Source organism: Hippocampus guttulatus, chromosome 1, assembly GCF_054856545.1.
Source record: "Hippocampus guttulatus isolate MCC_2025c chromosome 1, RoL_Hgut_1.0, whole genome shotgun sequence".
Lineage (NCBI taxonomy): Eukaryota > Metazoa > Chordata > Actinopteri > Syngnathiformes > Syngnathidae > Hippocampus > Hippocampus guttulatus.
The window spans coordinates 22,818,769-22,832,435 of record NC_141261.1 but is presented as its reverse complement, the minus strand read 5'-3'; the positions used below and the strand labels follow the sequence as shown (position 1 = coordinate 22,832,435).

The following is a 13,667-nucleotide window of genomic DNA, read 5'->3' as shown; positions in this document are numbered from 1 at the left end:
TATGCGTGTGCGTGTGTGTGTGTGTATATAGTCACATTGCAGAACTCGACCTGATAGTCCATCCATCCATCATCTACCGCTTATCCGGGGCCGGGTCGCGGGGGCAACAGCTTTAGCAGGGAAGCCCAGACTTCCCTCTCCCTAGCTACTTCTTCCAGCTCTCCCCGGGGGATCCCGAGACGTTCCCAGGCCAGCTGGGTGACATAGTCTCTCCAGCGTGTCCTGGGTCTTCCTCGGGGTCTCCTCCCGGTGGGACATGCCCGGAACACCTCACCAGGGAGGCGCTCAGGGGGCATCCGAATCAGATGCCCAAGCCACCTCATCTGGCTCCTCTCGATGTGGAGGAGAAGCGGCTCGACTCTGAGCCCCTCCCGGATGACCGAGCTTCTCACCTTATCTCTAAGGGAGAGCCCGGACACCCTGCGGAGAAAACTCATTTCGGCCGCTTGTAGCCGGGATCTCGTTCTTTCGGTCACGACCCATAGCTCGTGACCATAAATGAGGGTTGGAACGTAGATCGACCGGTAAATTGAGAGCTTCACCCTTTGGCTCAGCTCCTTCTTCACCACGACAGACCGATACAACGTCCGCATCACAGCAGACGCTGCACCGATCCGCCTGTCGATCTCCCGCTCCCTCCTGCCCCCACTCGTGAACAAGACCCCAAGATACTTGAACTCCTCCACTTGGGGCAAGATCTCCTCCCCGACCCGGAGGGAGCACTCCACCCTTTTCCGACTGGGGACCATGGTTTCAGATTTGGAGGTGCTGATCTTCATCCCAACCGCTTCACACTCGGCTGCGAAATGCTCCAGTGAGAGTTGGAGAGCCCTGTTTGAAGGAGCCAACAGCACCACATCATCTGCAAAAAGCAGGGATGCAATACTGAGGCCCCCAAAACGGATCCCCTCAACGCTTCGGCTGCGCCTAGAAATTCTGTCCATAAAGGTTATGAACAGAATCGGCGACAAAGGGCAGCCTTGGCGGAGTCCTACCCCCACTGGAAACGATTCCGACTTACTGCCGGCAATGCGAACCAAACTCTGACATCGGTGGTATAGTGACCGAACAGCCCGTATCAGGGGGTTCGGTACCCCATACCCACGAAGCACCCCCCACAGAACTCCCCGAGGGACACGGTCAAACGCCTTCTCCAAGTCCACAAAACACATGTAGACTGGTTGGGCGAATTCCCACATACCCTCGAGGACCCTGCTAAGGGTGTAGAGCTGGTCCACTGTTCCACGGCCGGGACGAAAACCACACTGCTCCTCCTCAATCTGAGGCTCGACTTCCTGACGGACCCTCCTCTCCAGCACCCCTGAATAGACCTTACCAGGGAGGCTGAGGAGTGTGATCCCTCTGTAGTTGGAACACACCCTCCGGTCCCCTTTTTTAAAAAGAGGGACTACCACCCCGGTCTGCCAATCCAGAGGCACTCTCCCTGTTGACCACGCGATGTTGCAGAGGCGTGTCAACCAGGACAGCCCCACAGCATCCAGAGCCTTGAGGAACTCCGGGCGGATCTCATCCACCCCCGGGGCCTTGCCACCGAGGAGCTTTTTAACCACATCGGTGACTTCAACCACAGAGATAGGAGAGCCCACCTCAGAGTCCCCAGGCTCTGCTTCCTCCAAGGAAGGCGTGTTGGTGGAGTTGAGGAGGTCTTCGAAGTACTCTGCCCACCGATTCACAACGTCCCGAGTCGAAGTCAGCAGCGCCCCATCCCCACTGTACACAGTGTTAGTGGTGCACTGCTTCCCCCTCCTGAGACGTCGGATGGTGGACCAGAATTTCCTCGAAGCCGTCCGGAAGTCGGCTTCCATGGCCTCACCGAACTCTTCCCACGCTCTGGTTTTTGCCTCGGCGACCACCGAAGCTGCGTTCCGCTTGGCCAGTCGATACCCGTCAGCTGCCTCTGGGGTCCCACAGGCCATAAAGGCTCGATAGGACTCCTTCTTCAGCTTGACGGCATCCCTTACTGCTGGTGTCCACCAGCGAGTACGGGGGTTGCCGCCACGACAGGCACCAACTACCTTACGGCCACAACTCAGATTGGCCGCCTCAACAATAGAGGCACGGAACATGGTCCACTCGGGCTCAATGTCCCCCGCCTCCCCCTGAACATGGGAAAAGCTCTGTCGGAGGTGGGAGTTGAAACTCCTTCTGACAGGGGATTCCGCCAGACGCTCCCAACAAACCCTCACAATACGTTTGGGTCTGCCAGGACGGACCGGCATCTTCCCCCACCAGCGGAGCCTACTCACCACCAGGTGGTGATCAGTTGACAGCTCCGCCCCTCTCTTCACCCGAGTGTCCAGAACATGCGGCCGCAAATCCGATGATACAACTACAAAGTCGATCATCGAACTGCGGCCTAGGGTGTCCTGGTGCCAAGTGCACATATGGACACCCTTATGTTTGAACAAGGTGTTCGTTATGGACAATCCGTGGCGAGCACAGAAGTCCAATAACAAAACACCACTCGAGTTCTGATCGGGGGGGCCGTTCCTCCCAATCACGCCCCTCCAGGTCTCACTGTCATTGCCCACGTGAGCATTGAAGTCCCCCAGCAGAACAAGGGAGTCCCCAGCAGGAGTACTCTCCAGCACACCCTCCAAGGACTCCAAAAAGGGTGGGTATGCTGAGCTGCTGTTTGGTGCATATGCACAAACAACAGTCAGGACCCGTCCACCCACCCGAAGGCGGAGGGAGGCAACCCTCTCGTCTAACGGTGTGAACCCCAATGTACAGGCACTGAGCCGGGGGGCAATGAGTATGCCCACACCTGCTCTGCGCCTCTCACCTTGAGCAACTCCAGAGTGGAAGAGAGTCCAACCCCTCTCGAGAGAACTGGTACCAGAACCCAGGCTGTGTGTGGAGGCAAGTCCGACTATATCCAGTCGGAAATTCTCTGCCTCACACACCAGCTCGGGCTCCTTCCCTGCCAGAGAGGTGACATTCCATGTCCCAAGAGCTAGCTTCTGCAGCCGAGGATCGGACCGCCAGGGTCCCCGCCTTTGGCTGCCGCCCAGCTCACATTGCACCCGACCCCTTTGGCCCCTCTCATGGGTGGTGAGCCCATGGGAAGGGGGACCCACGTTGCCTCTTCGGGCTGTGCCCGGCCGGGCCCCATGGGTGTAGGCCCGGCCACCAGGCGCTTGCCAACGAGCCCCACCTCCAGGCCTGGCTCCAGAGGGGGGCCCCGGTGACCCGCGTCCGGGCAAGGGAAACCTTGGTCCATATATATTTCTCTTCATAAGGGGTCTTTGAGCCGTGCTTTGTCTGGCCCCTCACCTAGAACCTGTTTGCCATGGGTGACCCTGCCAGGGGCATAAAGCCCCAGACAACTTAGCTCCTAGGATCATTGGGACACACAAACCCCTCCACCACGGTAAGGTGACGACTCACGGAGGGGGACCTGATAGTCTGTTGAAATAAATCATCTCTAAAAGAAAAGAAGACACACTTTTATGTTTTAATGACAGCGATTGTCCCGATGATCTCATTTGGCTCTCAGGCTATTGACCCTGTGTCCGTGGCTGTGGTGACGCTGGGTTCCTCGAAAGACATGCTGTTCGAGGGAGGGCCTCGGCCTTGGGTTCTGGAGCCCTCTAAATTCTTCTATGAGTTGAAGGCTGAGGAAGAAGAAAGTGTGAGCCTTACTCTGACCAGCCCACTGTCCCATAATTATGACCAGCATTTGGTCAGAGCAACTTGCAGGGCCTTGGGAGAGCAGGTAAATCCTCCATGCTGACCAAATAACAAACTGGATGTAGATCATTGGGACTAGATGGGCATGGCCTTTCTTAATTTAACAACACAAACAAGTGCTCAACATTCTATTCTTCAAAGATTTCTAGGTTTATTCTGTAGCATTGGGCACAGCATTGATGTCCCAACACACTACTAATCCAACAGAAAGTTAGTTCCAACAACTTTATGTTAACTGTTTTGTTGAGCCCTTTGTTACAGCTGCAGCTGTTGTGAAAGCACTATATAAATCAGGATGTATTGTATTGTATAATTGTATTCTGATCCCAGAGAAGAAATGTATTCTCAATGGTGACCCAGTGTCAGAGCGTTGCAGTGATCCTTCATAAATGTGCAGATGCTGGAGGTGAGGATGCGAAACAAGGTCAGCATGACCAACCCTTACCCCGCTGTAGAGAGGGCATCTGTCAAGTTTGTTTGCGCTCCTCCGTCACGCTTCACCCTGGTCCCGGTGTATGCCATTCCGCAGCAGGAACTAGCATGCCCTCTGTGGCAGCAGAACAAATACGTGGTACGCATGTTATTTCCCCCTCCTCAATATGACAATCCCACCTGAGTATTGATATGATGGTATTTTTGTAAAATGATCAAATGGGATTTTGAGTGATTATGTTTGGGTTGTTCTTTAAGGTCCCAGTTTCAAATTGCCGCAACTCACTTCTGGACCTTGTAGCTTTTGACCACCAAGCGCGGACGTTTGACAACTTCAGCTCACTGAGCATCATGTGGGAATCAAGCAAAGTGTCCCTGGCCAGTCTCGAGCCTCTGACGCTTCAACCCTTTGAGGATGAAAACAAACAGATGAAACTACATGGTAAAAGTGTCTGCGCTTAAAAGTTGTTGAAAGGTTATACTTGAAGCGACCTAATACCAAATATCTCTTGATGAGCTTTTTGGAAAGAAGCTTTCACTGAATTTTCATTGCTGTCGTTCTTTGATGTCCAAAATTATCAAACGGATTTTTGCATCGCAGTTCCTCTCTGTGTCATCTGTAACAGGCCGACAGACCGTTGTTGTGCATCATCAATCGGGGATTGTTGCCATCACGGCAACAGTGCTGGATTACCAGCTGTCACATATCAAAGCAGCCAAAATTCAGAGTCGAGTAAGTGTCACATTTTTCAGTTGATCTGATCATTGAGCAGTCTGTTTTCTCTCCTTGCTGTGACTGTGACCTACTGGCCTGTGCCTGAGAGATGTTAAAACCCTCCTTGGTACGCATCTGCTATATAACTGGAACAAATTCTCCAAACTACAGTGTTTTGTGTATTCACTTTTACACTTGCCTTTTATTGTCAAGGCCTCATTGACAGCAATGCTTTCTACCACAAGGTTATCAGCAGCTTGACAAGGAAAGGCGCATGTTAATGTTGGTTGTAAATATGAAGTCACTGCTTTGGTAACGAACAGCACCGAATGTGGCTGCTCAATTCCTTCATGTTTTCAGCTGTTTATTTTTTTGTTTGATTTTGTGCAATTCCTCACAAAAAGTAGAAATACATGAGTTTCTTTTGCCACAAGAATTTAGCAGCTCCCCATCTTTATGGCGCAATTACAGTCAATATCGCTTGACTTTTGAAATGTATCAGATCATTCTGCAGATTCGGTCTGAATGCATTGTGATTATCTACCAGTACTTGATCATGAACTTTTACATTTTACATAATGCATTTTTCTTTTGTGATGTTGTCAAACGTGTGGACTCTTTATGCATTTTATATTCATCCAAATTTGTACTACTGTATATCCTCATTCTTTTTTGACTGTTCTTGTGGATAGGTTGGCACATTTGCACCTGTGTCAGCAACATTGGAACTCATTTTAGTTGAAGATGTGCACATCTTTCCTGACACACTGACCTTATACAACCACCCAGATATGCGGGTAAGATTGATTACTGTTTAGTCCATGCATTTGGTGTTAAGTATTCTTTCTTTCTGCAAATGACTTCATCTTAGCTCATCTTAGTTTGACCCTGCTCATTCTTCTGAGTGGGGCCCTGCTAGCCTCAGACATGTCTGGAGAAATAAACAGAATTATGGTGGGGTCCTGTTGATGCGACTAGCACAGCATGCTCAACCAATGAAAGTCTGATCCAATACCAATTTTGACTTAGCTCAAAAGCTTTTACGTGTGTGTTTTCCTTGCAGGGTAACCTTGCTCTGCGAGAGGGGTCGGGCCATTTTGTGATCAAAACCAGTGTTAACTGTGTTGCAGATGTGGTTTTGCAGGACACCCAAGGAACAGCTCAGGTATGTAGGGACATCTGGAGTTTTAGTCAAGTGAATTAGGGAATGGGACATTGAAATTCACAGTCTAGATGCACAAGTGATAAAGAATGATGACCCTTGCCAGTTTGAATTTCTCACTTGAATTCCTTCATGTCCCCAGGTTGCCCCCATTCAGCCAGGTGTGGTACAAGTGATGGTTCATGACCTTTGTTTGGCATCCCCATCGACAGCCAAAGCCACAGTGCATGTTTCTGAAATCCTGGAGGTGAATTTGAGAGTGGTCGACAAGGTCTGTTTCCAGTCTGATAATTCCTGTTTGTGGTTGATGCTGGAGCCGCTCGACATGATGATCCTTCTTAGTACAGAATAAACAAACAAACAAAAACGCACATGTTCCAGACATGCCTCAGTGGCCTTGATCTGTTTGTTCTGTAAAAGTGCTCAACTTTTAATATTCATGGAGTTAACTTGGTCTTCAGGTTTGCTCTTCCGGTGAACCGAATTGATGATTTCCCTCTTGAGTGGCCTCATCTGTCTCCTTTACAGGTGGAAATGGGCAAGTCAGTCAGGTGTTATGTCAGAGTGTTGGATGATAACAAGAAGCCTTTCCCAGTCAGTTATTTCCAAATCATGAAATTGAAAGTTAAGGCAGTGTCTTCAAACGTCTCATTGATGTAAGTAAGGGCTGTGAGACTTGATGTGTTTTTCTTGTTCAAAATATCTTAACCTTAATGGACATGCCTTTATGTTCCTTTTCCAGACCAGTAGCAGAGTCTACAGAACACGACACTGCGGTTTACCTGGTAAAAGGTGTTTCTATTGGCCAGACAACCTTGTCAGCTGTTGTAGTGGACAGAAATGAGAGAAAATTGTCATCTGCCCCTCAACAGATTGAGGTATTTTGTTTACTGACGTTTCTGAAGGAATTCCGGATTTTCAAATGTACATGAAAATTCCTCTGGAAAATTGAGGAAAAATTGCCTAAAATTAATCCGGATATTAGTTGACAACATTGAACGAACACGTGTTTGAGTTCGTTGTTTTGCTTTCACGAGCGTAGACATGTTGAGGCACGAACACTAGTAACAGAAAAGAGATCTCTACATAAACACACTTGCTAAACCCTAGTGGAACGAATAAAAGCCACAATGGACAAGACAGTTGTCGTAAAAAATCTGTATTTGGACAAAAAAGGAAACACACAGATTAGCAGAAAAACGTGTCCGTCCGACTTCGAGCGTTGTGTCGTCTCGGCTAGCTTAGCTTAGCTTAGCTGTTGTCGTCGATCAAAGCTTCTTTGATCTGTGACGTCGGTTGTGTCGGCGCTGATTGGTTGAAACCAAAAGGCACGCGCGTGTACATGTTCACGCTGACGCACACACAGCAGAGAGCAGCGGGCTATCGACTGCTGAGGCGTGCTTCGCTCGAGTAGCTTCGCTACAACAGTGACACCCCTCCCCTCGCATTGTCATGGCCTCGCCAATGTCTGAGATTTTGAAATTTCGGCGAGAACGGAAGTCACAAATGGTGCACGTGTGCACACAAAAGGCAGATTAATCATTGAATGTCGAGTATTTGAATAGCGTTTTGTGTAAACAAATTTATGCGTGATCGGCCAGGTACGGCCCCGTATATATATATCAGGGATGGCAATTTTCCGCGGATACGCGAAAATCCGCCGTTTTATTTCTTAAATTGATCATTTTTGTGAATAGTATAAATCTGTTGAGAAAATTTTAGGGGGGGTCATGTACCTTATCGTCGAGTTTTCACGAGCTCTCCCGATCATCAGTCTTTCCATCTTCCGATTGTTAACAGCCCTGCGATTGGACGTGTATGATGTCTTACTTGTTGTGATTGGTCGCTATATCGGCAAATGCAAATCACAACCAATCCGTGTTCGCCTTCCTAAACCCCTTTCTCGCGAATGCCGAATGTTATCGAGACTCGCGACGAAGCTAAAGTGCGTCAGATAGATGCGGATCTGAAAAACACGTTTCGATGGGACTGGTTTGATAGAAAGCTGACGGTGTCCCCAGTAGGAAACAGTAAAGAGGAACCATTGTGCTTGTGTCGGATTTCGTGAAAAAGCTCTATGTCGCCGGTAAAGCTCTGTGTACACTGTGTGACAATGTCATTCTATACGGATCGAGAGGATGGAAAGCTTTACAGAGTCACGCAACCTCTGTGAAACACCGAAAACAGACATTTCTACTGAAAAGTAACTACTCGATCTCAAACTCTTTTCGACAGCCTGGAGCATGTGTAAAAACAAGAGGAGTTGGCTAAAAAGAGAGTGGAAAAAGACGGAGAGGACCAATAAGCTTTTAGCGCTTGCTAAAAAGCTGAAAATGAAGAGAAAATAAAGTATTCTACCTCATGAAACTGTATATTGTTATATATACTGTAAATAGACATCCACTTTATATAATAAAATACATTCATAACCTTTCATTCATTCATTCATCTTCCGTACCGCTTGATCCTCACGAGGGTCGCGGGCATTCATAACCTATATATAGTAAACAGTGTGGGACTTCACTATCCCTGTATGAGATAAGAGTCAACAGCTTTTTATCACATTTACACAACACTTTATGAATACACGTAATGAACAAATCTTAAATATGGCAGGGAATGTGTTTCCTTTTTTAGTTTTGATTTTGAGCAGCAAATTTGAAGTTACATATTGGTGCTCACCAGGAATGCATAAGCAAAATTGCACAAATTTTCACTTGAAAGAATAGTGAACAATCTGTTCATTTTTTTCTGTTCAAGTTTCAAATAGTGTGGAAATTGAATACACTTCATCTTCAGCATGTTTCGTGCCACTTTTGTAAGTGGCCACGCCCCCGTCCAGGCCACGCCCCTCCCGATATTTTCATCACTAGCCATTGCCATCCCTGATATATACAGTATATATATATATATATATTTTTTTTTCCCCCCAGGAATTTTCAGGAAAGTTCACTTTCATCTCTGCTTAAGTCATTATCAGGACTGTATAAACTCTGTGTCACTGGTTTATCTCAATAGGTATTTCCACCATTCAAACTCACCCCCCGGAAAATGACTCTGCTGATTGGAGCAATGATGCAGGTGTGTTTGAATGTGGCGTATTGATTTTTATGCTGGCAGTAGATGGCCTCAGTTGAACTTGCCAGAAGAGTTCATTTGGTCCACAGTTAATCTTCCAAAAGGGACCTTTGCCAGGCTTTCTTTCGGAAACAGCATTGGCCTCTATGCTCTCCTTTCCAGCTCCTCTTTAAGTGTGCTGTTATGCTTATTAAAAAGCACTGTGATCTAATCACAACCCCCTCAAATTGCTCAACATTACAAAGGGGAATATACCCAAGTGGCCTTGAGGTGGGGATCATTGGCAAGCGCCTGGTGGCTGGGTCTAGACCCAAAAGGGCCCGGCCGGCCAGGCTCAGCCCGAAGAGGCATTGTGGGTCCCCCTTCCCAGAGAAGTTCCGATTTGATATCGTCGGAATTGCCTCCACACACAGCTTGGGCTCTGCTACCACTTCTCTCGAGAGGGGTTGGACTCTCTTCCACTCTGGAGTTGCAGAGGCGCAGAGCAGGTGTGAACATACTCATCGTCCCACCAGCTCAGCGCTTGTCATTTGGGGTTCACACCGGCGGACGAGAGGGTAGCCTCCCTCTGGGTTCGGTCAGTGGGATGGTCCTGATTGTTTGTGCCAATGCACCGAAAAACTGTTCAGAGTCCCCACCCTTTTTGGAGTCCTTGGAGGGTGTGCTGGAGCGCTCCCTCTCGGGACTTTGTCGTTCTGCTGGTGACTTCAATGCTCATGTGGGTAATGAAAGTGGGACCTGGAAGGGCATGATTGGGAGGAATGGCATCACCAATCAGAAATCGAGTCTTTTTGTTCTTTGACTTCTGTACTCGTCATGGATTGTCCATAATGAACTGTAAAAGGCCTTTGTGGCTTGTGGAACCCCAGAGGCAGCTGATGGGTACAGGCTGGCCAAGCAAAACGCAGCTTCAGCTATCGCCAAGGCAAACACTCAGGCGTGGGAGGAGTTTGGCGAGGCCATGGAAGCTGACATCCGGAGGGTTTCGAGGAAATTCTCTTCCACCATCCAACATCTCAGGAAGGTGTAGCAGTGTACCATGAACACTGCATAGTGCAGATGGGGCGTTGTTGACCGTGATTCAAAACGTTGTGAGTCAGTGGGCAAAATACTTCGAAGACTTCCTTCACTCCACCTAGGACTCTGAGGTGGGCTCTCCTATCATGTGTTTGAAAAGTGGATTAAAAAGTTCCTCGGTGGCAAAGCCTTGGGGGTGGATAAAATCCACCCAAAAGTTCCTCAAGGCTCTGGATGCAGTGGGCTGTCCTGGTTGACATGCGTCTGCAACAACGCGTGGTCATCGGGGAGAGTGCATCTGGATTGGCAGACCGGGTTGGTCATCTCTCTTTTTAAGAAGAGGGACCGGAAGATGTCTTCCGACTATAGGGGGATGACACGCCTCAGCCTCCCTGGTCATTAAGGTAATTTCAGGGCAGCTGGAGAGGATGGTCCATTGGGAAGTCAAGTCTCAGATTCAGGAGGAGCAGTGTGGTTTTTTTCTGGGCCGTGGAAGAGTGGACCAGCTCTATATCATTGGCAGGGTCCTCAATGGTGCATGCGCTTTGTGGACGTTCGACCGTGTCCCTCGGGGAGTTCTATGGGGTGCTTTGGGAGCATGTGGTACCGAATCCCCTGATACGGGCTGTTTGGACCCTATTGCACCAATGTCAGAGTTTGGGTCACATTGCCGGCAGTAAGTTAGATATGTTTCCAGTGAGGAGGGGACTCCGCCAAGTTGCCCTTTGTCACGATTCTGTTCAAAACCCTTATGGACAGACTTTCTAGGTGCAGCCGAGGCGTTGAGGGGTTCCGTTTTGTTGGCCTCAGTATTGCATCTCTGCTCTTCGCTGATTATGTGGAGCTTTTGGTTTCTTCAAGCTGCGATATCTAACTCTCACTCGAGCAAAGTCAAGTGTGAAGCAGCTGGGATGAAAATCAGTTTCTCCAAATCTGAAACAATGGTTCTCAGTCGGAAAAGGGTGGACTGCCCCCTTCGGGTTGGGGATGAGATGCTGCCCCAAATGGAGGCGCTTAAGTACAATCTTGGGGTCCTGTTCACGAAAGAGTGCAGGATGGAGCAGGAGATTGTCAGGCGAATGAGTGCAGCGTCTGCTGTGATGCGGACTTTGGATCAGTCTGTCGTGATGAAGGCATTAACTCAAAACGCGAAGCTCTAGATTCACGAGTCTAGAGTTCCGTCTACGTTCCTGCTTTCACCTATGATCACGAGCCGTGGGCCGTGGTCGAAACAATGAGATCCTGGTTACAAGCAATCGAAATGCGTTTCCTCTCCAGGGTGCCCGGGCTCTCTGTTAGAGATAAGGTGAGAAGCTCGGTCATCCGGGAGGGGCTCAGAGTTGAGCCACTTCTCCTCCACATCGAGAGGAGCCAGATGAGGTGGCTAGGGCATCTGATTAGGATGCCTCCTGCACGCTTCCACGGTGATGTGTTCCGAGCATGGCAGGAGGCCTCAGAGCAGGGGTCGGCAACAAATGTGTCTGGAGCCACAACAAACTAAAAGCCTCATAAAGAAGGCAACACACGCTGTATGTATCTATATTAGCTATATTAGCCTACAGTCAAAATGACTAAGTTGGCTACAAACACACAATGAGCCTTCGCGATTAAATGTTTTTTTTTTCTGCAATGCATCCTGGAGAGCAGGGGGGCCCAACCTATTTTGACCAAAGCTCTATTTTTCGATCAACCAGCCTCACGCGATTGACCCATGACTGCATACGCACACAAACACACACACTTACGCACGCCTGCCATAATGAGCAACAGCCAGAACGGCGGCTAAGATGAACGATGCACGCGACACACTTTTCTCAGCGTGTTAACTTTCGTAGCTGACGTGTACCATTTTAAAACGCTTCTCTCGGCCCTTCTGATTGCCATTCTTTGCCAGTTCCCTCGGTGAATTGGACATGAAAGGCCGTTTCTTCTTGAAACAGCCACCTGTCTGGCATACCGCTCTGCCAAAAACGTGTGTCGCAGGCTATGACGCAAATATTCGTTCACAGAAATGTTGAAATGTAATATTTATTTGACATATTTTCACAGCATTGGAAAATGTTAAGAATGTTCGTCCAATGTTAAGAATGTTTGTCCTCCTACAGAAACCATATTCAAACAAAAAATATATTTTCACTCCCCCATCTTTTTGCATTTTCAAACATTTTAAAAAGCTCCAGGGAGCCACTAGGCGGCGCTAAAGAGCCGCATGTGGCTCCGGAGCCACGTGTTGCCGACCCCCGCCCTAGAGGGATAACCCAGGACACACTGAAGAGACTATGTCTCCCGGCTGGCCTGTGAAGAGCTGGATGAAGTGGTTGGGGAGTGGGAAGTCAAGGCTTCCCTGCTATTGCGCCGCAACCCAGATAAGTGTTAAAGAATGGATGGACGGAGAATACACAAGTGATGTACCACTTCAGAGAGTTTATGGAAAAGGTTCATGTAATGATTGTTTGACTGTAATTATGAATGACCATGACTTTTCTGAAATATCTTGGCTCTCGAATGACACTGCTAAAATCTCTATTGTGAGGAACTCAATTATACCCCTGTCTCCAGATCAAATCTGAGGGTGGCCCGCAGGCTCAGTCCAATGTTCTGTTTTCTCTCACGAATGAGGACATCGCCTCTGTAAACCACATCGGTCACGTCAAGGGTATGACCACTGGTAACGTCACGGTGACGGGACTCATCCAAGTTGTCGATGCTGAAACGGGCAAGCTGGTTGTTGTGTCAAAGGTAAAAAAACAAACAAACAAAAAAAAACAAGATGGAGTGATGCAGGTGAGTTTTCTTCGAACAGATGCAATTGCTCATGGCAGTCCTGTGTTTTTCAGGATCAAGTGGAAGTTGAAGTTGTGCGTTTGACTGCCATTCGAATTCAAGCACCCAATATACGAATCAAGACGGGAGCGCAGGTACAGCCTTGTGAATGTACATTTTAAGTAAATTCTGTTTCCAATGAAATAAAAATTTGGAGAAGATGATTGGCATTGGCCCTTGTTGCATCTTATTCCCTCTGTAGATGCCTGTATATGTGATGGGTTTGACCAATAGTCAAACACCCTTCACATTTGCGAATGCTCTGCCGGGACTTAGCTTCCACTGGTCCACTACCAAAAAGGACATCTTGGATGTGCAGTCGAGACACTCTGTGGTATGCTTCTCTTTAGTGGTTCCTTTTATCAGGCTGACTTGCAGCATGCTGTCTCTGCATTTACTGAAGTAGCTATCTTCACTGTCCTACCCCCATTCACTTTTTACTTGATTTGCTCTTGTAAAATCTCAGGCTAACGTGGCGCTTAACTCGGAGTACAATTTCGGCATGAGTGTGACTGGTCGGACAAGAGGGCAGACTGGGCTCAAGGTTGTCCTCAGAGTTGTCGACCCTGGTTTTGGTCAACTTGCTGGTAATCTTCCAGACCACGAAGATGAGGTCCAAATACAGGTACAGCTCTAAAAATTGTCTTGTATTTAGATTTGAGACAAATATGAGCTAATCACCACAGTGAACAAACCTCATGCTCTGCTGCCTCTTTCCAAATTAAC

The 13,667-nt window shown here is 48.4% G+C and overlaps 1 protein-coding gene across 1 annotated transcript in view; it reads left to right on the top strand.

The window, feature by feature from the left end:
- Positions 1 to 13,667, top strand: part of LOC147211013 (nuclear pore membrane glycoprotein 210-like) — a 34,364-nt gene that overhangs the window by 5,848 nt on the left and 14,849 nt on the right. The window contains exons 6-19 of the mRNA XM_086120282.1: positions 3,521 to 3,739; positions 4,112 to 4,285; positions 4,405 to 4,588; positions 4,773 to 4,879; positions 5,554 to 5,658; positions 5,925 to 6,026; positions 6,166 to 6,294; positions 6,552 to 6,679; positions 6,766 to 6,901; positions 9,042 to 9,104; positions 12,678 to 12,857; positions 12,956 to 13,036; positions 13,144 to 13,275; positions 13,408 to 13,566. Of these exons, the coding sequence (XP_085976408.1) occupies positions 3,521 to 3,739; positions 4,112 to 4,285; positions 4,405 to 4,588; positions 4,773 to 4,879; positions 5,554 to 5,658; positions 5,925 to 6,026; positions 6,166 to 6,294; positions 6,552 to 6,679; positions 6,766 to 6,901; positions 9,042 to 9,104; positions 12,678 to 12,857; positions 12,956 to 13,036; positions 13,144 to 13,275; positions 13,408 to 13,566 (1,899 nt within the window). The remainder of the gene's footprint in view (positions 1 to 3,520; positions 3,740 to 4,111; positions 4,286 to 4,404; positions 4,589 to 4,772; positions 4,880 to 5,553; positions 5,659 to 5,924; positions 6,027 to 6,165; positions 6,295 to 6,551; positions 6,680 to 6,765; positions 6,902 to 9,041; positions 9,105 to 12,677; positions 12,858 to 12,955; positions 13,037 to 13,143; positions 13,276 to 13,407; positions 13,567 to 13,667) is intronic.